The 24,111-nt window shown below is 43.3% G+C and overlaps 1 protein-coding gene across 1 annotated transcript in view; it reads right to left on the bottom strand.

Annotated features, from left to right (window-relative positions):
* LOC311128931 (caveolae-associated protein 2-like) overlaps positions 1-23,147 on the bottom strand; it is a 38,179-nt gene extending 15,032 nt beyond the window's left edge. The window contains exons 1-3 of the mRNA XM_084161167.1: positions 23,022-23,147; positions 16,499-16,610; positions 15,242-15,821 (exon numbers count right to left, since the gene is read on the bottom strand). Coding sequence (XP_084017293.1) covers positions 15,242-15,793 — 552 coding nt within the window. The 5' untranslated portion in view covers positions 15,794-15,821; positions 16,499-16,610; positions 23,022-23,147. The remainder of the gene's footprint in view (positions 1-15,241; positions 15,822-16,498; positions 16,611-23,021) is intronic.
* Positions 23,148-24,111: the final 964 nt, after the last annotated feature.

Raw genomic sequence — 24,111 nt, 5'->3', positions numbered from 1 at the left:
GTACCTTTTAGCTTGTTTGTTTCCTTCTCCATTGTCACAGGTTTTTCATCACTCATCTCGAGGCACCTCTTCAACTCCTTTATATCTTTACTGACTAATTCAAGTCTGCCCAGTTTATAATTTATCGACTTTAGCAGATCGGTTTCCACCCTTACCATAAATCGTCTGTGTCAGGCGATGAGTCACGTTTTCTTTTGGAGATTAGTTTTCCATGTTTACTCTCTGTCATGTTTGGTTGTTATTTGTTTTGGCAATATTGGTCGATACATTTCTCTAGCCTTATAATTTGTTTTGTGTTGTAATCCAGATTGAAGGTTATTACCCACGAGTATGTGGAGTGAAGTTCTAATATTTAGTCAAACTTACAGATATTGAATATTACGTTTTTATCTTGAGGTGATCTGCACCACATTATATTTATAAAGCCTTTCATATTAAATTAAATCTTCGTAGAGCATTGCAACGCCACAGTAGTGGGTTCGATTGTCAGGACCACCCATACATAAAAATGTATGCACGCATGACTGTAAGTCGCTTTGCATAAAAGTGTCTGCTAAATTGTGTATATTATATTATATTACTCTAAAACATTTACAGGATGGTCCAACCTCTTGTGTGCATAGCCAATATTGGACTTGACCTGAACTTTCCCCAAAATGCTGTGCTGCAGGAAGATACACACTCTAGAATGAAGTCAAGCACAGTAAAAAACGTTGGTAGGGCCTTTGAAAATCAGTTTTTTGCCTACATTTGTTAGTTTTTTTTCCAAATTCCGTTTTCTCTGTTTTGTTTTACCAGGTTTCAGATTTCCCAATTTAATTCTGGTTTTCCTTCAGTTCAGTCACACTTTTTTAAATAGAAAAACAAACAAATGTTATTTTCTGTGTTCACAACATTTACATTTACATTTACGTCATTTAGCAGACGCTCTTATCCACAACAACATCAGGGGACAACTTTTGAGTTCTGGGCAAAATTTAAGAAACTTAGATTATTTAGTGTAGGTGCCCTTTAATTCAGTGTGTATGCCCTGCATGTTTTTTTGGTTAGCGGTGTTTCTGTAGCGTAGTAAGAGCACATGTGATGAGTTGGAAAATCAAATGCCCACTTGTGGTGCCATTGGACAGCAAATAAGGAGTAAGTTAACCTTTATTTATTGTAATTTAGATTAATTCGTAGAGTCAAGTGTCAAGTGTTGAGTTAGACTACATAGCTACCTCAATCGTTATTCCAAATAATTTTGGTGACTTCACAGCAATTCCTAGCTACCTAGCTAACGAAATGTAGCAGGCTAGCAGGCTCAGATAAAAATCCCCCTAGAGGAATATAATAATACGAATGGAATGGAGTTTCCCATCTCCCCATTTAGAGTATTTCTGGCGCAGCACAGACATGCCCTTATCCAGATGATGTGACAAAGGCATTTCCTAACTTCTTTGTTGTTAATTGTAGGGTTGGAAGCAACATGCAGTACTGTACATCCAGCAGGCAGAGAGGCAAGAACCATTCGTCCAACAGCTCAGGGACAAGCTGCACTATTCACAGCTGTCACGCCCTGGCTCTGGGGACTCTGTTATGTTGAGCCAGGGTGTGTAGAGTCTATGTTTTGTGTTCTTTGTTTCAGTTTCTAGTTCATGTGTATCTATGTTGGCCGGGGTGGTTCTCAATCAGAGGCAACGAGAATCAGCTGTTGCTTGTTGTCTCTTTTATACAGTTTGTTACCTGTATAAAAGACACCTGTCCAAAGAAGCAATCAATCAATCAGATTCCAAACTTTCCACCATGGCCAAGACCAAAGAGCTCTCCAAGGATGTCAGGGACAAGATTGTAGACCTACACAAGGCTGGAATGGGCTACTAGACCATCGCCAAGCAGCTTGGTGTGAAGTTGACAACAGTTGGTGCGATTATTCGCAAATGGAAGAAACACAAAAGAACTGTCAATCTCACTCGGCCTGGGGCTCCAAGCAAGATCTCACCTCATGGAGTTGCAATGATCATGAGAACGGTGAGGAATCAGCCCAGAACTACATGGGAGGAGCTTGTCAATGACCTCAAGGCAGCTGGGACCATAGTCACCAAGAAAACAATTGGTAACACACTGCGCCGTGAAGGACTGAAATCCTGCAGCGCCCGCAAGGTCCCCCTGCTCAAGAAAGCACATATACATGCACGTCTGAAGTTTGCAAATGAACATCTGAATGATTCAGAGGAGAACTGGGTGAAAGTGTTGTGGTCAGATGAGACCAAAATTGAGCTCTTTGGCATCAACTCAACTTACCGTGTTTGGAAGAGGACGAATGCTGCCTATGACCCCAAGAACATCATCCCCACCATCAAACATGGAGGTGGAAGCATTATGCTTTGGGGGTGTTTTTCTGCTAAGGGGACAGGACAACTTCACCGCATCAAAGGGACGATGGACGGGGCCATGTACCGTCAAATATTGGGTGAGAACCTCCTTCCCTCAGCCAGGGCATTGAAAATGGGTCGTGAATGGGTATTCCAGCATGACAATGACCCAAAACACACGGCCAAGGCAACAAATGAGTGGCTCAAAAAGAAGCACATTAAGGTCCTGGAGTGGCCTAGCCAGTCTCCAGACCTTAATCACATTGAAAATCTGTGGAGGGAGCTGAAGGTTCGAGTTGCCAAACGTCAGCCTCGAAACCTTAATGACTTGGAGAAGATCTGCAAAGAGGAGTGGGACAAAATCCCTCCTGAGATGTGTGCAAACCTGGTGGACAAATACAAGAAACGTCTGACCTCTGTGATTGCCAACAAGGGTTTTGCCACCAAGTACTAAGTCATGTTTTGCAGAGGGGTCAAATACTTATTTCCCTCATTAAAATGCAAATCAATTTATAACATTTTTGACATGCGTTTTTCTGGATTTTTCTGTTTCTGACTGTTCAAATAAACCTACCATTAAAATAATAGACGGATCATGTCTTTGTCAATGGGCAAACGTACAAAATCAGCAAAGGATCAAATACTTTTTTCCCTCACTGTATAAATGTAAATACTATTCACTCAGACAATGTCATTTTTGTGGAACTTCATAAAAAAAAAAGTGGACTTATTAACTTTATAAATAGCAAATACATTTGCACAAACCCAAATGTCAACATGGTTTGTTCATAAGACACCAATACTTATATAAAGCTATGGCTGCAGGAAGCTGTAAAAACTTTGTAATGTACCATATGGAAATTATTATACACATTTTTCCTATAAGAAAATACACAACACATGATTCTTATACAATGCCTGTGTTTCTCACATATGTGACAATATACAGTGAGCTCCAAAAGTATTGGGACAGTGACAATTCTGTTGTTATTTTGACTCTGTACTCAAGCACTTTGGATTTGAAATGATACAGTGCAGACTGTCAGATTTAATTTGAGGGTGTTTTCATCGATATCGGGTGAACCGTTTAGAAATTACAGAACTTTTTGTACATAGTCCCCCCATTTTAGGGGACCAAAAGTATTGGGACAAATTCACTTATATGTGTATTAAAGTACTCAAAAGTTTAGTATTTGGTCCCATATTCCTAGCACGCAATGAATACATCAAGCTTGTGACTCTACATACTTGTTGGATGCATTTGCTCTTTGTTTTGGTTGTGTTTCAGATTATTTTGGGCACAATAGAAATGAATGTTAGCTATAGATCCAGTGAAGCATTGCAATACTGGACTGTTTTGTATTAAGTCTGCCCAAATGTGCCTAATTGGTCAATTGATACATTTTAAAGTACATAACTATAGAGAACATACACAAATTATATGGTAATACAAAATGTAAGTTTAACACTCCCAGGAATGTCATACATGATGGATCATAAGATTATACACTAACTTTCACACATCCAGATGGCCGGGCGGGGTGAGTGTGGAGCCAGAGACAGCAGGGGTTCAAACTGTAGAACCCAGTTTCTACATTTTATTATAAAAATGGATTTTATCAAACAAAACTATGCTACATTTTATCTCTGGGACCCTTAGGATGACAAATCTGAGCAAGATTATTGAATGTAAGTACATTATTTATCTTCAGAGGTGAATGTATCAAACCAGTTGACGTGCTAAGTTTTTTGCTGTTGTGCACTCTCCTCAAACAATAGCATGGTATTTTTTCACTATAATAGCTACAGTGTAGTTAGATTAACAAGAATTTAAGCTTTCTGCCCATATAAGACATGTCTATGTCCTGGAAAGTTTGCTGTTACTTACAACAGTCATGCTAATCACATTAGCGCACGTTAGCTCAACCGTCCCGCGTACGGGACACCGATCCCGAAGAGGTTAACACTTTTTTGGTTACTACATGATTCCATATGTGTTATTTCATAGTTTTGATGTCTTCACTTTTATTCTACAATGTAGAAAATAGTAAAACAAATTAAGAAAACCCCTTGAATGAATAGGTGTGTCCAAAAGTTTAAACTGGTACTGTATATTTGGATACAGTTGTATGTTCACTAAACTGTTGAATTCTAGCCCTCACAGCATACAAATGGACTTAACCTGGTCCAAAATAAACATGTTTTTATTGAATAATACAATCGTTTCGTCTGGTTTCCATTTTGCTTATAATGTCCCTTAGGTTAGTGTTTCAACAGAGAATTGAAAGTGCAATAAAGCCACCCGGGGTTGTCAAACCACCCCTGCATTCAAGGAATCTTTGTGAGCCATTGGCAGGCTGCACTACGTAACTTATACTCCTCAAGTCAAATTAATCATAGAAACCTCTCCATCTCTGTCTGTCTCTCTCTCTCTCTCTCTCTCTCTCTCTCTCTCTCTCTCTCTCTCTCTCTCTCTCTCTCTCTCTCTCTCTCTCTCTCTCTCTCTGCATGCTGGGAGTGTTTGGTGCGTGCTGGGAATTGTTTGAGTGAGTGCTAAGTGCGAGTGTTGTGTAGAGTTAGATATCCTGGGTTTTCCTTTTCTTGGTGATATCCTTTTTTCTTCTATGCATGATTAAGGTTATTATTTAAAAAAATTTGTTGTGGTAGAATTAAGTATATTGTTTTTCGTGTCGAAATTACCCTGATTTTGGTGGGGATGGCGGCCCAAATCGGGACGCCGTCCCTGTCACTTCGGCACGGCTTTAGGTGTGTTACTGAAGCTACTGTCATGGTGGAAGAGGTTCTGGTCGCCGTAGGAGAGAAGGTAGGATATGAGAATGTTGCTTATGCGTCACGGATGAATAAAGCGGTGGTGGTATTTCTTAAAGAAGAGCGCCTTGTTGATCGTATGGTTGAGCATGGCATACTTCTTAAAGGAATGTTTATTCAAGTTACGCCGCTTTTTTCTCCGTCAACAAGGGTAACGATTTCAAATGTACCGCCGTTCATTCCAAATGAGCTATTGGAGCGCGAGTTATTGCGCTTTGGGAAGTTTGCAAGTTCAATTAAGGTTGTCCCATTGGGTTGCAAACACTTGGCTTTGAAACAGGTAATGTCGTTTCGGCGACAGGTGTTTATGTTTTTGGACTCACCGGAGCAGACTTTGGAGTTATCGTTTAAAGTCAAGTATGACAATAGACTGTATATGGCTTATGCTAGTACGGGTAGTCAACAGTGTTTTGAGTGTGGGGATGTTGGTCATAAGCGACATGCTTGCCCGAAAAGGGAGAAGGCAGAGGGAGGGGCGCAGGTGGTCCTCGTAACGCCTGGGCCCACTGATGTAGGAAGAGGTGGGCTGACAGTGGTAGAGCAGCCACACGCATCTGTTGCTGAGGAACAAGTTGTCCGTGTTGAGGGCACAGAGGTGCAACTTGTACCAGAGGGAAATGTTATGCAGCAGAAAAAAATTGTTGTAGAAGGTAAGGATGGATCTGAAGGGCCATTTCCTCAGACTGGTGAGGAGGTGCCCAGTACGAGTGCTGTGGTACAGGATGGGGTACATGTGGAGCTAATCTCCCAGGTAGTGGAGGAGATGCCCACTACAAGTAATGGGTTACAGGAGAGGGTTCATGTGGAGCTCATCTCCCAGGTAGTGGAGGAGATGCCCACTATGAGTGCTGGGGTACAGGGGGGGCTAGTCTCCCAGGTAGTGGAGGAGATGCCCACTATGAGTGCTGGGGTACAGGGGGGGCTAGTCTCCCAGGTAGTGGAGGAGATGCCCACTACGAGTAATGGGGTTCAGGTGGGGCTAGTCTCCCAGGTAGTGGAGGAGATGCCCACTACGAGTAATGGGGTTCAGGTGGGGCTAGTCTCCCAGGTAGTGGAGGAGATGCCCACTACGAGTAATGGGGTTCAGGTGGGGCTAGTCTCCCAGGTAGTGGAGGAGATGCCTGGTACGAGTGATGGGGTGCAAGTGGGGAGTGTTGAAAGGGATGTGGTAGAGGGGAGTCAGTGGTCTGTGGCCTCAGTTGAGGAGGATCAGGAGAAGGATATGGATATCTCTCTTGATACGATATCAGCTGGTGAGGACTCAATTTACGATCTAGAGGAGGTAAATGGGTTTCTGGATCAGACTTTTGGGAAATCCGTCAAATTGGCAGATTATTTTGATGTTGATAAGTTTGTGAGGTCAGCTGTGATGTTACAGAAGACGGTGGGGTTAGACCAGTTGAGTGAGAAGAAGCGGTTTCGCTTGAGGAAATTTGTTACTGCTGTTGCAGCAGCAAAAGGTGGTGGGAAACGTGGTCAGGTTAAGAGAAAATTTAAATAATGATGATGATTATGCCTCATAGGGTGTTCTATTCTCTTTGTCTGGTTTCTCTGTGGTATCTTCTGCTTTTCCTTTTTATTTTCTATATGGAGGTACTAAGGGTAGGTTCTCTCAATATTAATGGAGGAAGGGACAGGAATAAGAGGGCTTGGGTATTAGAAGTAATAAAACAGAAAAGGCTTAATGTAGTTTTCCTACAGGAGACACATAGTGATGAGGAAAATGAGGCTGACTGGGGTATGTGGTGGGAGGGGCAGCATATACTCAGTCATGGTACTAATTTCAGTGCTGGGGTGGCAATCTTGTTTTCTTCAGGCTTAGGGGTGACTGTGGTATCTACAACAGAGATTGTCAAGGGTCGGGTTTTATTGGTCAAGGTGGATGTTATGGGGTTTTTGTTAGTTTTTTTGAATGTTTATGCTCCTAATGAGGGTACAGAGCGTATTGTTGGTTTTGATAAAATAAAGGAAACCTTAAGACAGTGTGACCAAGAGGGGTGTATGGTTTTAGGGGGGGACTGGAACTGTACAGTGGATTTTACTGTTGATCGCACCGCTGAAGAACCTCACCTGCGGTCAGCAATTTGTCTGTCTGGTCTATTAACTGAGTTTGAGCTTTCCGATGTGTGGAGAGTAAGGAATGCAAAAGTTAGGCAGTACACATGGCTAAAAGTTAATGAAGGTCATGTCAGTGCAGCAAGGTTAGACAGGTTGTATGTATCTGAGCAATACTGTAGTAGGGTTGGAAGGTGTGACATTACTCCTGTGGGTTTCTCTGATCACCATATTGTCACTGTTGATATTCACTTGTCCTGTCCACGAAGGTCATCATCTTATTGGTATTTTAATGTTAAATTGTTACATGATGTCATGTTTTGTGAAAGGTTTTTGTTGTTTTGGGAAAAATGGAGGGTTACAAAAGGGAATTTTGAGTCCTTGAGACAATGGTGGGAGGTTGGGAAGGCCCAAATACGATTATTTTGTCAACAGTATACTGCTCTGTCTCGAATTGAAGTTAAAGAGACTATCAGGGCCCTTGAACAGAACATTAAATCTATTGAATTGAAGTTGCTCACTCAGAATGACCCCGGACTAGTCATGAACTTACAGCACAAGAAACATGAATTGAGGTCGTTTCTGCATGAAAGGGTGAAGGGTGCCTTGATTAGGTCTCGTTTCGCTTCCCTCAAGGATATGGATGCTCCTAGTGCTTTAAAAAAAAACCTAGGACAGTCGACATTGCAACGTAAACAGATGGTCTGCCTTCGTCTCCCTGATGGGAAGGTGACCACGGATGACAGTGAAATGCGTCAACATGCCGTGGATTTCTATTCTGCCCTCTATAAGGCGGAGGATTGTGACTCTCTGTGTACTGAACAGTTGTTACACGGTCTTCCTCAATTGGGACCTGAGCAAAGAGTCGCATTGGACTCTGACATTACACTGCAAGAGCTGTCCACAGCAGTTATGCAGCTCTCAACAGGCCGAGCCCCTGGCATTGATGGTTTACCATCTGAGTTCTATAAGCACTTTTGGGGGTCTATTGGGGAGGATTTTTATGAAGTGGTGTGTGAAAAAAGGGGGATTTGGCTCTCATAAAAAATTGGAGACCTGTTGCTTTGCTGTGTGCAGAATATAAAATTGTTTCTAAATGTCTCTCAAACAGGTTGAAAGAGTATCTGGGATTGTTGGTCCACAAGGACCAGTCCTACTGTGTACCTGATCGCTCTATTGTTGACAACTTGTTTCTAATAAGAGATGTTTTGGACATTTGTAAACTGTCTGATGTAAATGTGGGTTTACTTTCTTTGGATCAGGAGAAGGCTTTTGATCGTGTGGACCATCAGTACTTGTTTAAAACAATGAAAGCCTTTGGGTTTGGGGATGTTTTTTTGTCTTGGATGAATTTACTGTATGCTGGGGCCTCGTGTATGGTGAAGGTGGGGGGTGGTTTGAGTTGTCCCATCCCTGTCCAAAGGGGCATCAGGCAGGGATGCCCAATTTCAGGGCAGTTATACAGTCTGGCGATTTGAACCAATGCTTTGTTTTTTAAGAGCGAAGCTTACTGGTTTCTCTGTGCCAGGTGTAATGAAGGGTCCCACGATAGCACTGTCTGCGTATGCAGATGACGTGACCATTTTTATTACAGGGGGTGAGGATGTTAAGGTTCTCTCACTCGCTTTAAAGGTGTATGAGGGGGCCTCCTCAGCTAGAGTCAATTGGGGAAAGAGTGAAGCGCTGTGGGCAGGCCAGCTTCAGATGGCGTCCGCTCCACGGTTACCAGGGGGGCGTCAGTGGGGCAGAGATGGGATGAAGACTTTGGGGTTTTTTCTAGGCTCCGATGTCTTTCAGAAAAAGAACTGGGAGGGTGTAGTGGAGAAAGTGTGTGCCAGACTGTCAAGATGGAAATGGGTGCTGCCCCAGCTGTCTTATAGGGGAAGGGTACTGGTAGCTAATAACCTAGCTGCCTCTACCCTGTGGCACAGACTAATGATTTTACAGCCACCAAAGGGTCTGATACAAGAGCTTCAGAGGACCCTTGTCAACTTCTTCTGGTCTGGACAACATTGGATTAAAGCTTCAGCCCTGTACCTGCCACTGCACGAGGGTGGGCAAGGCCTGGTGGACATTTCTTCCAGGATCATGGCTTTCCGGCTTCAAGCAGCCCAGAGACTGTTGTACAGTGACGGTTCTAGCTGGGTTGACACAGCCTACGCATTGATGAGGAGAGCCGGCTGTTTGGGCTTAGACAAGCACCTTTTCCTCTTAAAGCTGGAGGGGGGTGAGTTGCCTGGCCTGACTCCATTTTATGAGTCTGTAATGCAGGCTTGGAGAGTTCTGGTCAAGTCCCATAAGGCCTGCACGCCACCAGGGATGTGGCTTTTTGAAGAGCCTCTTTTTCACAACACTGCCATCCAGTCCCGTGTTCTGGGTTCAGCTAGCCTACGTTCATGCCTGTTAGGCGTGGGGTGTACTAAGCTGGGTCATCTAATGTGGAACAGGAATAGGTCGTTGGAGGAGCTGGGAGACAGAGTGGGGATCCGATCGTCTCGCCTACTGAGGAAGGTCGTCGCTGAGGTCTGTGATTCCTTGCCAGTACTTCATCTGCAGTATGTGACTGACACTTCCAATTCTGATCGGTGGAAGGAGGGTCTGGATTATGTGTTCCCTGCACTGATTGTTAGTGCTGCGGCGGGGGCATTCGAGGAGGACGTGGGGATGCTGCTTTCCTTCGATACCCCGGAGCTGGGGGAGTTCAAGGAGGTGGGAAAGAAGGCCATGTACAGAATATGTGTAAAGGTGTCCCATGCCTCTTCCCTGGAAGGGGTAAAATCGACGAGGTGGGCGGGTGTGCTTGGTCCAGGTGCCTCCCCAAAAGGCTGTTGGCGAACATTATACAAACTGCCTATTGATAAGAGGACAGCTGACCTCCAATGGAGGATAATACATGGAGCCATAGCCACCAACATGTATCTGGTACACCTGGATCCTACTGTTGGGGAGGGGTGTCCATTCTGTGCTCAGTCTGAAACTCTGGCACATCTGTTTTTACAGTGTCCCAGGTTGGTCGGGATGATTGACCTGATCACTACTTGGTTCTCAGCTCTGGGAGAGGTTTTCTCTTCCCAACTGTATATATTTGGGCCAAAGTACAGGTTTAGTCAGAAAGGTGTAGTTGTGTTGCTTAATTTTGTGTTAGGGGCAGCAAAATTAGCCATATGGAAGACCCGAAAGAACAATATTCGGGGACAGGGGTCTGTGGATGTGGTGGGAATGCTGGAGGGAATGTTGGCAGCAAGACTAAGGGTTGAGTTTGCCTATTATACCTGTCAACAATATTGATCTGTTTATGGGGTATTCAGAGGCTGTTGTGTTCAGTTACTGTGGAGGAGGAATTGGAGTTGTGTTTTTAATTGATGTGTAAATACGGTTTTGTATGAGTATTTGTGTGGTGGGCTCCCAGACCCAATAAAGATGATTTAAAACTCAAACTCTCTCTCTCTCTCTCTCTCTCTCTCTCTCTCTCTCTCTCTCTCTCTCTCTCTCTCTCTCTCTCTCTCTCTCTCTCTCTCTCTCTCTCTCTCTCTCTCTCTCTCTCTCTCTCTCTCTCTCTCTCTGTGTCTCTCTCTCTCCCTCTCTTTTCACCTATCATACCTTATTTTAACCTCTCCTCATGTTATCATTTTGTCTAATTGCCTTCACATATGTCCTTTCATCCTTTCCCTCCTCTATCACTCGACTTTCCCTTTCAGCTCTTTCACTCTGTCCCCCTCTCTGTTGTCCTTTTTTCTCTTTCCCTCTTTCTCTCTCTTCCTCTCTATCACTGTGTTTCTCTCTTGCTACCTCTCCCTCTCCTTCCCCCTCTCTTTCTTTTACACACCTCTCGCCGTAGCCTGTTCAGGAGATGAAAAGGGAAAATGAGAATGATAAGAAAGAGAGGAGCCACAAGGTAAACAAACAGGTTTGGTCTTTTGAGTCTGTAGGACTACCTTTCTCTGTCTCCACAAACAGAGAGACATATTAGGCTATGGGACAGAAACAGGGTCATGTTTTTTATATTTTCAACGGAATACTTGTTACAGTTAGTCCCTCCTTGTTCCAGTCTAATTTATTCTGTTTGGTGCCTAATGAACATGACCCAGATGAGTGTTGGGATTCAAGGCCCTCTTTCATGTTGTGATAGCTGTCACTGAACCAAACTCATCCATGCACATCGGGGGATAATGAAATGGAAGGCTTTGTTGTTTGAAAGAGAGGCAAAAACTAAATGCTTGCAAGGAGAGGATATTTGTACGTGAGCGTGAGCTTCAGTGGTATTACTATGCCTTGAGCTAGGTTTAGTGAGCCCTGCCCACTGGAACATAATACCTGAGAGATGTAGGCACGCACACACACACACACACACACACACACAAATCACAGCTGCACCCTCAAGCCATTATTTTTCTCCTTATAGATTTGTGCTTATTTCAAGGAAACAAGGAGGGAAGGATGGATTTCTAAGTATTCAAGCATGTTATTTAAGAATGATTGGTTGAATCAGGGGTTAAATGGGTGAGGCAGCTAAAGCAGGACTGGCTCTGCCTTATCCTGCATAAGGAACTTGGATAAATAAACCCTAATACCAGTGCTTACTCACTGCCGCCGATGCTGACAAGCCTAGAGACCTTTGGTCAAGAGTTCTGTGACAACGGCAGTAAAGTCTTAATGAATCAAAGCTGACTACTGAACTCTTCAATTTAATTCAGAAAACAATTTATATGATGCCAAAGTGTTTCATTCTTAATTCAAGTGTGTTTGTTAAAAATACTGATGACAAATACAATGGGCAAGAACAAAGATCACTCAACTTACGATCTGTTTGCATTCTCCAGCACGAATACACTGTTACACAAAGTTGCTCAGGTCGAATGTGTTAAACAACGTCTTTCGATAAGGCTGTGTTTTGTTTTCCTGATGCAGCATGTTTTGTTTGGTTGTGAAGTGTGTTTTCATTCAATGCTGTTGGATTTGAATGTGTTTTGATAGTGTGTGATAAAAGGTCATCACTGTTGTTGTCACTCCCTGCCTCTCAATGATTAGACGTCCCATAAACACTAGCGAGCTATCAGAGGACTTCCCATCCTACCCCTCCAATCCCACTACTTATCTTGAAAACTGCACACATGCACGCACGCACGCACACACACATGCGTGCACATGCTCACACGCACACACACAAACAGATGCCTGCACACATGCACTTATGCATGCACGTGCACACTCATGCACAAGCACACATTCATATCATATTCCACGGTTGTATTACTATCCCTCTTTCCCATTTTAATATAAATGAACGTTTACCCTCTTGCCAATCCAAGACCTTTCACCTCCCCTCGGTATTAACAACCAACTTTGTCACAAACAGAAGCTACCACATGGCATTGGACTCTTCTGTTTCGTGGCTGGGAAAGGGAGAATATGTGTCTCTCCGAAAAAGGGGAGGTCAGGGAGACAGGAAAGCACTGGAGCACAAACACAAACAAACAACGGGCCAAACTACAAACTACACTAAGCACTACATTTTCCCCTGGCCTCATTAGGGCTCGTTAAAGGGAGAGGAGCAGCCGAGCGGCAGTGCCGGTCGGTGCTACTTTGGCCCAGAGTGGTGGGTATTTACCCTAGCGCCCTTAGGAGCAGCACAGTGGCATTTCCACCTTGGGTAGCACGTACAGAGCACCGTATGTTCTCAATCAATGCGTGGAGGAAGACTTCAATCAGTGGAGAGACATTTTTTTAGGCCATGAGCAAACAAAAGACAAAAGAGAGCTCAGGGGTGCGGAGTTGGAATCTAAATGCCTTATCAGTGAGTTGTATATTTTGTGACTCATAGCGTGTTCTTTGTAGCACTGTGTGACAGAATGGCATCCTCTGATGTTTTCTTTAACTTGTACTGTATGTTGCTGGTTATACAGTACAGATAATGTGCTCTCCAGAATGTTATCATTATTACCAATCAGTATTCCCCATAACCCCATCATCAATATGTCGCACCATTTTAGACCAAAGCACTATAAGGACTCAAAACAGTTAAGCAATTGTACGTAGGCAACAACTATAGGAATTACCTGTGGATAACCAACTCCAATGCACAACCACCAGACTAGAGTCATGCAGTTGGAGCCAATGTGCAGTATTTGCACCTGTTGCTATTGAACAAGAGCAGTAGTACCTGGGAAACCAGATAAGATCAGTGGCTATGAGCTCTCAGGGCTTAACCTGTGTCAATATGACTTGCCCTTTTCCTGACTGAACACATACAGTATCAAGCCCTATCAAATCATTCAAGAATATACTGGCCACACAATAATTCAGTATATTTAGTATAATGGAGCTAGGTCTGAGCAAAGAGTAAGGTTGGGAAACACTATTCAAATACTATTAAAATCATCTGATCACACCTTTTATGTGTTGGCTCAGTTGGTAAGAGCATGACACTATTAATGCTGAGGTTGCGGGTTGAATTCCCGTGGGGATCACAGTCACATATTAAATGTGGATGCAGTAATTGTACTGTAAGTGTCAGCCAAGTGGTATATTATACTTTTATACATTATTTATATATTGTAAATCACTTCAGTGACCAGAGAGGAGGAAAAGCAAGATAAAGTCACTCTTACTGCATAGATCTAATTTAACTAGATTGTAGACAGTGGTGTAAGGTACTTAAGTAAAAAATACTTAAAGTTCTACTTACGTAGGTTTTTTGCGTATATGTACTTTACTTTATTATTTATATTTTTGACAACTTTTACTTTTACTTCACTACATTCCTAAAGAAAAGAATTTACTTTTTACTCCATACAATTTCCCTGACACCCAAAAGTACTCGTTACATTTTGAATGCTTAGCAGGACAGGAAAAGGATCCAATTTACACACTTATCAAGAGAACATCCCTTGTCAACCCTACTACCTCTGATCTGGCGGACTCACTAAGCACAAATGCTTCGTTTGTAAATTATGTCTAAGTGTTGGAGTGTGCCCCTGGCTATCCGTAAATGTTAAAAACAAGAAAATTGTGCCGTCCAGTGAAATGAGTTATACTTTTACTTCTGATACATAAGTATATTTGAGAAATTACCTTTACTTTTGAAGTATGTTTAAAACAAAATACTTTTAGACTTTTACTCAAGTAGTATTTTACTGGGTGACTTTCATTTTTAGTTTAGTCATTTTCTATTAAGGTATCTTTACTTTTACTTAAGTATGACAATTGGGCACTTTTTCCACCACTGATTGTAGATCATTATACATAAAAGTGCGAGTTGTGATCTACACTTTCCTTTATTGTCCTCTCCACACCCATCCTCACACAGCTTGGACGCACACACACGCTCACGCACAAGCACACGTTCGCACACACACACACACACACACTCTTTCTCGCTATCTCTCTCTCTCTCTCTCTCTCTCTCTCTCTCTCTCTCTCTCTCTCTCTCTCTCTCTCTTACATATCCAATGGAGCTCTTCAAAACACCACTCCCTCTGTAGTTACATGTTCACACCATGTCTCTCTCTCTCACACACTTTCACACAGCTGCCAAGCCTGTCATTTACACACAACACAAATATTACAGTGTAGGATGTACTCGTAAACACCCTTGCAGTAACTCCCAACGTCCACAATCGGTTTCACGTATGCACGGACACACACACACACACACACACACACACATACACACACACACACACACACACACACACACACACACACACACACACACACACACACACACACACACACACACACACACACACATACACACACACATACACACACACACAGGCACTAACAAACAACTACTTTCAACATTCTCCCAAACATTTTTAACATTCTGTTTCTCACTTTCACACACTTGACAAATATGCACACAAACAAACAAACACTTTTAACATGCTTCCCTCTCCTTCTCTCACAACCCCCAAACACACTTCTTACATTTCTTACATTCTCTCAATATTCCCTTTTCCCCCTTACACAAAACCACATTCATCCATCCACCCCTCTATCCCTACCTGGAAAATTAGCACTTTGAAATGGTTCCTCTTGAGCAGGTGTCCATGGTTAGCCTCCAGCTGCTTCACCTGCGACGCCTGCTTGTCCAGACGCTCCCGCACCTCCTTCATGTGGGTGTTGACCTTGTGCGAGCGCTCCAGCATCTTGCTCACGCTGTTGGACGTGCTGGTGTGGTTCTTGGACAGGCGAGTCACGTCGCCCTGGACCCCCTGCACGGCACCCTCCAGGTCAGCCTGGCGCTGCTCCATGCGCCGCTGGTTCTCCTGCACCGCCGCCAGCATGTTGACCAGCTTGTCGAGTAGAGCCACCACTGTGATGGCACTCACCTGGTCCCTGGCCATGGGACTGGTGGGACTTCCAGGGCCAGGGCTCCCGGGGGTTTTCAAGCCCAGCTTGGAGAGTGTGTTAGAGGGGGAGGAGGGAGCCGAACTGGGGCTGAAGCTGGGCACCAGGAGGTCCATGTTGTCTTGCTGTGCATGGTAATGCTGGGGGTTGACCGAAATGCTGCTGCTGTTGCTGCTGCGCTCGGCATGCGATGAGTCTTCTCCCATGGCCACAGGGTGGAGGAGGTTAAATATCCTGTTTTGAAGAGAATGTGGACTGTCTCAGTCAGTTGGTTGTTGTTGTTGCTGCTGCTGTTTTCACAAGCTCCAGAGGAGGAATGAGAAGGCAACAGAGATTCTGTTCTCTTGATTGTTTTGATGTCCCCTCCCATTTTTTACACTGTGTAGTAGAGCAGGAGTTGTATGCACACACCCACTTTTCTCCTCCCATTTTTCTCTCTTTCACTTTCTCTCTTTCTCTCTCTTAGTACCACATTGTGCAGAGTTTTATATACCCACTTTTCTACTCCTCTCTCTCTCTCTCTCTCTCTCTCTCTCTCTCTACTCAGTGGTAGGCTTTTAAAAACCTCCCCCAAAGCCAGAGGGGAGGGGTGTGGTTGTCCTGGTAACATGTCTAGCCCTAAATTGCTAGAGAAAAGTGAGCCAGAGGTTGCCACTGTGAGTGTTCATGTGACTGCTCTAACTGCACCATCTGTCTGTTTGAGTGCCAATTTTATTCTATGAGCATTTCTGATGTTGTGTATTTGCCTATGCCAGAGTCTCTCTCCCAGGTTCAGATTTGTTTGTAGTTTGCAGTTTGTTTGCAGTGTTCAGAGTCCTTTGCCAATGGAAATACATATACAACGCAAAGCAAAAAGGTACAGGTTGATACAATATTGTACAATATATGTACAATACATGATTGTACAGTACCTTTGATTTGGTGTGTGCCCATGTGTGCAGCAGGCAGCCCTCTCCACCACTCCCTCGCTCTACTCCTGTTCTGTTTTTCTCTCCTCTGCTCTGTAGCTTTGGCATTGGAGCACTGTGACACATGGAAATGTGGAAATCCGTGTTTGAACAATGAGCTTATCTGTTGACAGGATATATATATATACTACACACACAGCTTACACATACTTTGCAAACACATGCATGCATGAACGCGTATGCAGACACACACATGAATGTGGACACACAGACATGCACGCAGGCGGACACACACTTACGCATGCATGCATGCCGTACACACGCATGCACTCACACACGTTTACAAAACCAGACATTGTGTCATTGTATTGTATGACCAAACAAGCACAAGGCAACAGTAAACATGTTGTCCCCCCTGAATGATGTAGGGCCCCACCTTGGGCCAATTAATGAAAACATTTCAAATAAATGTTGTGTGGTTTAATAAGAGAGAGAGAGAAAAAATATTAAGTATTTTTTCCCTCACTTGAAATCAAAACTTGATAGCTCACAATGGACGGGACGTCAGACAACAGACTCCACTGCTTGATAGGGAGATGCATTGATGTAAAATAGGATTTATTTTTATGGGCAGACGAGGGACAGTTATACAGATAGTAACATAATGGTCGATGTCAATGAATTGACTGTGAAATTCACATCAATCCACTGTTGCTATCATTTACACTTAAGGCGTCAGCATGCTTCAGTTCAGCTGGCGCCTAGCCGAACTCAGCTAGCCGAACAGAACATGTGTGCTCCCATACTCCCTTAAAAGAACTTCGCTTACTGAAAAAGTACTGTTTGTCCATTTTGAGACAGCATAGCCAGCATACACTCAAAAAAATAGAATTAATCTAAGATAATTAATCCAAAATGTTGACGTTTTTGCCAATAAAATAATTTGCATGAAAACTAGTCATCTCTCGTTGAGTGACAACACATACTTCATTGAAGAACCCCTACTGTTGACCAATCACAGATTAATGGGCGTAGACTTCGGCTCCGAACTTCGGCTTACCTCCAGAAAAAATGCCTCCAGCCAAAAAACCCTCACTGAAGTCCAAAACGAACAAAAAAGTCACAAAATGTTGGCATAATATACAGTTGAAGTCGGAAGTTTACACACACCTTAGCCAAATACATTTAAACTCAGTTTTTCACAATTCCTGACATTTAATCCTAGTAAAAATTCCATCTTAGGTCAGTTAGGATAACCACTTTATTTTAAGAATGTGAAATGTCAGAATAATAGTAGAGAGCATTATTTATTTCAGTTTTTATTTCTTTCATCAGATTCCCAGTGGGTCAGCAGTTTACATACACTCAATTAGTATTTGGTAGCATTGCCTTTAAATTGTTTAACTTGGGTCAAACATTTTGGGTAGCCTTCCACAAGCTTCCCACAATAAGTTGGGTGAATTTTGGTCCATTCCTCCTGACAGAGCTGGTGTAACTGAGTCAGGTTTGTAGGCCTCCTTGCTTGCACACGCTTTTTCAGTTCTGACCACAAATGTTCTATAGGATTGAGGACAGGGCTTTGTGATGGCCACTCCAATACCTTGACTTTGTTGCCCTTTAGCCATTTTGCCACAACTTTGGAAGTATGCTTGGGGTCATTGTCCATTTGGAAGACCCATTTGCGACCAAGCTTTAACTTCCTGACTGATGTCTTGAGATGTTGCTTCAATATATCCACATAATTTTCCTTCCTCATGATGCCATCTATTTTGTGAAGTGCACCAGTCCCTCCTGCAGCAAAACACCCCCACAGGATGATGCTGCCACCCTCGTGCTTCATGGTTGGCATGGTGTTCTTCGGCTTGCAAGCCACCCCTTTTTCCTCCAACCATAACAATGGTCATTATGGCCAAACAGTTCTATTTTTGTTTCATCAAACCAGAGGACATTTCTCCAAAAAGTACGATCTTTGTCCCCATGTGCAGTTGCAAACCGTAGTCTGGCGTTTTTTATCGCGGTTTTGGAGCAGTGGCTTCTTCTTTGCTGAGCGGCCTTTCAGGTTATGTCGATATAGAACTCATTTTACTGTGGATATAGATACTTTTGTACCGGTTTCCTCCAGCATCTTCACAAGGTCCTTTGCTGTTGTTCTGGGATTGAGTTGCACTTTTCGCACCAAAGTACGTTCATCTCTAGGAGACAGAACGCGTCTCCTTCCTGAGCGGTATGATGGCTGCGTGGTCCCATGGTGTTTATTCTTGAATACTATTGTTTTTACAGATGAACGTGGTACCTTCAGGCATTTGGAAATTGCTCCCAAGGATGAACCAGACTTGTGGAAGTCTACAATTGTTTTTCTGAGGTCTTGGCTGATTTCTTTTGATTTTCCCATGATGTCAAGCAAAGATTCACTGAGTTTGAAGGTAGGCCTTGAAATACATCCACAGGTATACCTCCAATTGACTCAAATGATGTCAATTAGCCTATCAGAAGCTTCTAAAGCCATGACATCATTTTCTGGAATTTTCCGAGCTGTTTAAAGGCACAGTCAACTTAGTGTATGTAAACTTCTGACCCACTGGAATTGTGATACATTGAATTATAAGTGAAATAATCTGTCTGTAAACAATTGTTGGAAGAATGACTTGTGTCATGCACAAAGTAGATGTCCTAACCTACTTGCCAAAACTATAGTTTGTTAACAAGAAATGTGTGGAGTGGTTGAAAAACGAGTTTTAATGACTCCAACCTAAGTGTATGTAAACATCTGACTTCAACTGTACGTGTGTGTGTGTGTGTGTGTGTGTGTGTGTGTTCATGTGTTGGTCTATGCATGTGTTTGGCTGTGTATATATGTTCTCTTGTAGAAGTGAGAGACAAGGGAGTTGGAGGATCTTTGTGTTTATATGTTGAGCTGAGGATTTCAACATAGAGCAAAGCATTTGTAGAATATAATGACAAAGTTCACTTTATCACTGTTAGATACGTAAGACATTCAGGGTTGACACCTGGAGCTGGTAGTTATTAGATTCTGCTCAGGTTAGCAATCATATTAGTCAACCAAATTCCAACTTCAACACTAATCCTTTTGCCCTAGCTGACTCTCCTCAAACATGTTTCTGTGTGTGTGTGTGTGTGTGTGTGTGTGTGTACTCCTTCACACTTCCTTAACTTGAAAGCTTGACCTCCCTGCAATATCAACCCCTGAATCTTTACCTTTCCCTACTTTGGAAGAATGACGCTCCTATCCGTCATTCATCCCATGTCTCCACCTATCTTCTTTCAGATGTCCCCCTTTCCTTTCTATACTCCCCCATTCATCTCTTTCTTTCCACATCTCTCCCCTCTCCTTTAATTGTGTACTTTCGCCTATTCCTCCCGACCCTGTGCTTTGCTACAGATTTCCTACAGATTTCCTATGTTGTGTTAAGGACTGTCCGGTACATTTTCCTTGCCTATGTTAAGGTAGGATTTCCTATGTTGGTTCTTTCTCCCCTCTCTCGTTTGAAATGTACGGACACTTGTGTGCACACGTGAATGAACGCACACACACACATCTCATCTCAAATCTTACACTGCAAATAAATTATGCCCAAAGGCCGGTGTGTTCCTTACAGCGCATGCTTGACACTGTGAGATGGGCACATTTGCCCTATGCTGATTAAAGACCTTAAGAGTGTATTGACGCACCCGTGGGTCAATCCAATTAACATAATAAAACAATCCCCATCAAAAATCCATCAGTTTAAGCTAAAGATATCCGTTTTCTTGCATGGGCTGCATCTCAATCGATCGCATCCACCTATGTCGGCCTTCCGCATCTGCGGTGGAAAGTGGCAGAGCTGAGCTACAGCGCTGTTTGTAAGACCAGGTGACATCCCAAAAATCGGTCTTCTCACGAAAACGTGTGTTTGGTTTGGTCTGACCACTCTGTGGAAAGATGACACTCTACGACCCCCCCCCCCCCGCCCCCCCCCGATGTGCCAACTCCTGTCTGTAACGTCCAAACCGATGGTGTTTTCCGTATTGCTCTACAACCCACAAACTGTTCCAGGACTCATCTGAAGGTTAAAATAAATATGGAAGTATGGAGGTAGTTTTGTGCCAACAAAAGAAAGGGGTTAAATATTTGTCCAAAAACCAAAAATATTTCCTGAGCTTTCTTATATCTACTATAAATAGGACAGACACTTCAACATCTTATTCCTAACAAAATAATTTTTTACTGTCTATTTTTCCATTTATTCATGTGTTATGCAATGCTTTTCTATGGGCTATAGTAGTAAAGGCCAAATGCAATAGTATATCTAATACATATTTTATATATACCTACAGAGGTCCTAAAATTCTATATCAAATAGCTAAATGATCCATGGTATGACCATCTTAAAACAATTCCATATGTTAGCTTAGGAGAAACCCCCCTGCGCGGTCCTCGTCCCCCACCTCAGGTGGACCAGCCGCTCGCCCGCCTCTCGACCCTCGGGCGGGTGATTGAAGACAGCCTGAAAGAGGCGAGCGAACTCCCCGTAGTTGTCCAACGCGGCTCCTACTTCATTCCAGACCTCGTTGTCCCACTCCAGGGCTTTCCCTGAGAGGCAGGAGACGAGGGTGGACACCTTCTCCCACTCCGATGGGGCCGGGCTGATGCTGGAATAGTAGAGCTCCAGTTGGAGGAGGAATCCCTGGCAGAGAGCAGCTGTCCCATCGAAATCCTGTGGTCGGGATATATGGATCCCTCTAGGTGCTGGGGTGTGGGTGGCTGGATCCGGTCGCCCAGCTGTTCCCGACAGATCGGGTCCTCTCCTCTCCAGGTATTGGATGACCTGGAGAACCCAATCCATAGCCTCTCCCAAGCTGGCTAGCATCGTTGAATGCTCCTGGACCTGTGCCACGACTCCAGGCATGCGCTCCTCTCCTGCTGACTCCATGGCGGGTGGGTGAGTCTGTGATGGGTGATTTGAAGGAGTCAGGCGCAGGAGGGTAAATCACAGAATACAGAGTTTATTCCGGAATACAGTATTACGCAGAAATGTGTCAAACAGTCCAGTGCGCAATACAGGCACACTGGAACCAAACAGGCACACAGGGAAAATATACCCCGGCAATACAAAATACACGGAGCTCAACCAAGCCACACTCTCCTCACACTAAACAATCACCCACAAGGACAAGGGGGCAGAGGGAACACTTATACACGTACTAATGCGGGGATATGAACCATGTGTGTGTAAAAGACAAGACAAAACAAATGGAATGATGAGATGAGGAGCGGCAGTGGCTAGAAGGTCGGTGACGACGAACGCCGAAGCCTGCCCGAACCAGGAGAGGAGGCAGCTTCGGAGGAAGTCGTGACAGTAGCCTAAAGTCAAATTAAATCGACGACTGATGAAATGAATTAGGACTTCTAGAATTAGCCTACTTTCAGCACCCATGTGCTGTCCATCTCCATGGCTGCCTCTTCATAGTAATGTAAGTTATGTAAATTACTCAAATATGGCTTATTGTGAGGTCAATAACTCTGATAAATAGCTTCATTATGGGCAACGAAACATATTGTTTTTATTAAAATCAATTATAGCAGTAGCAAGCTTACCGGCGGTCCACCTCATCTTCGCGCACTCCGGTAAACTGAACAGGACATCAGTAGGCCTAGCCCGTGCACACAGATACTGCATTTTTTGGCCAGGGCTCATGATTGGTATAGCCTATCCATTGCAGTGTGTAATGGAGTTTATCCTAGTTTTATATATATCCCATCCCAGCAGCGCAAAAACTTGTGAAGGAAGTACATTTTCTTAGAAATATAACTTTACCCTGTGTTTCTCCGAGCATGCTCTTCGTATAGCCTAGTGTAGTATCGCGTCGAATGCTGGCAATTATTGCTGTCAAACAAAGGAGTCCGCTTATACTGAACTTTGATCACAAGTTTTATTCATATCACAAGTTTTCAGCATAAGTTTACAGACCTGCAGTGTCTGGAGAAACAGTGTCCCAAAATAATCTGTCTGTTTCTAACCCCCTCTTCCTCCAGCATATACTTATAAACAATGCAAAAATATGGGTTGCTCCCTCTGCTGTCCAATCACCTGTCTCCCCTGGGGCGTCACCCTACAAATGGCTACTTTTGAACTAACATAAACATATTTTCAGTTCTACATGAAAAACATTAACAAAGACATAATCCTAATACACTACACTAGGCCTATAGCCTATAGTATAGAGAGTATGGATCATTTGATTGAGACCACACTAGGCGCACTTGATATTGCGCGCCCAGAAGAGAATTAGGAATGAGGGGCAGCATCGGGCACACATCAAGATATAATAAGCAACTAATTCTCAAACACTGAGCAATAGGACATTCAGGGCTCTATTTATGGCTGTCGTTAAGGTGGTGGTTCCAAAACAAACCCCTCTTTCGAAAATATTTATTCAAAGCACCCCTTAAGTCTACAAAGGTAAAAAAAAACGAACTGATGGCAGAGTATAGGTTCATAAATTAACCTTAAGGAAAAAAATTTACCTTAAATTATCCTGAAGAATCCTCCAGGAACCTTTTATTTTTAGAGCGTAGTGTCAAACACCCGCGTTCGTTTACAATTTTGACCTGTTAAAGCCAGCACTCTGCTATTTTCAAACTGTTGCGCAAGGATGGGTAATTTACCTGTCTTACAGCAGCTTGCTTGCGCTCAGATAGGACGGGTGGAAATATTTGAGGTGTGTCCTTAAAAACATGATCCAACATGCTAATTTCAGGCAGCGCTGGTAGGCATATTTAAGACCAACCAAAAGCTGGTTTGGACAGCGGTAATGCAGCCTATCCAGCCGTGACGCACACTGCCCATATGCGCATGGAATAAAACTAATGTTTTTTCCCATTTCATTTTATTTGATTAAAAACCAAGCATAGCCTCCCCTCCTCTCAATGAAGGCTGTTTTCTTTTTGTCCTGCCCAATGCAATCAAGTAGGCTAGTCAAGACCCTCGATAAAGGGTTTGGCTCGTGTAACCGCTTGGAAGTCAATCATAATCAACAAAGCTTTATTAAAATATCAAGTTTGAGAGGAGCAAAACAGTGAGCTGACATTCCCTTTTTATATATGTATTGTAGGCAGGCCTACATTATTTTTGCTGTGCTTTGGAGATGCGTAAAACCCCCTCCATGATGTAGGCCACATGTATCCATGCCCATCATGAAACGAGAGATGAATACCGCCTATTTAGAAGTTAGTATATTTTCCTGTAACAATTGCTTGTTTCCCATTTCCCATTTCCCATTTTTAAAACCAAAATCCCTCCGTAGGCTACCCTTACCGTAGGCCTACAATACTGAACAAAAATATAAACGCAACATGTAAAGTGTTGGTCTCATGTTTCATGAGCTGAAATAAAATATCCCAGAAATGTTCCACACACACAGAAAGCTTATTTCTCTCTAATTTGTGCAGAAATGTGTGAGCATTTCTCCTTTTCCAAGATAATCCATCCACCTGACAGGTGTGGCATATCAAGAAGCTATTTAAACAGTATTATCATTACACAGGTGCACCTTGTGCTGGGGACAATAAAAGGCCACTCTAAAATGTGCAGTTTAGTCACACAACACAATGCTGT

Source organism: Coregonus lavaretus (genome assembly GCF_964263955.1).
Source record: "Coregonus lavaretus genome assembly, chromosome: 5".
Classification (NCBI taxonomy): Eukaryota; Metazoa; Chordata; class Actinopteri; order Salmoniformes; family Salmonidae; genus Coregonus; species Coregonus lavaretus.
The sequence above is the reverse complement of the archived record's forward strand: the minus strand, read 5'-3'. Positions and strand labels throughout refer to the sequence as shown.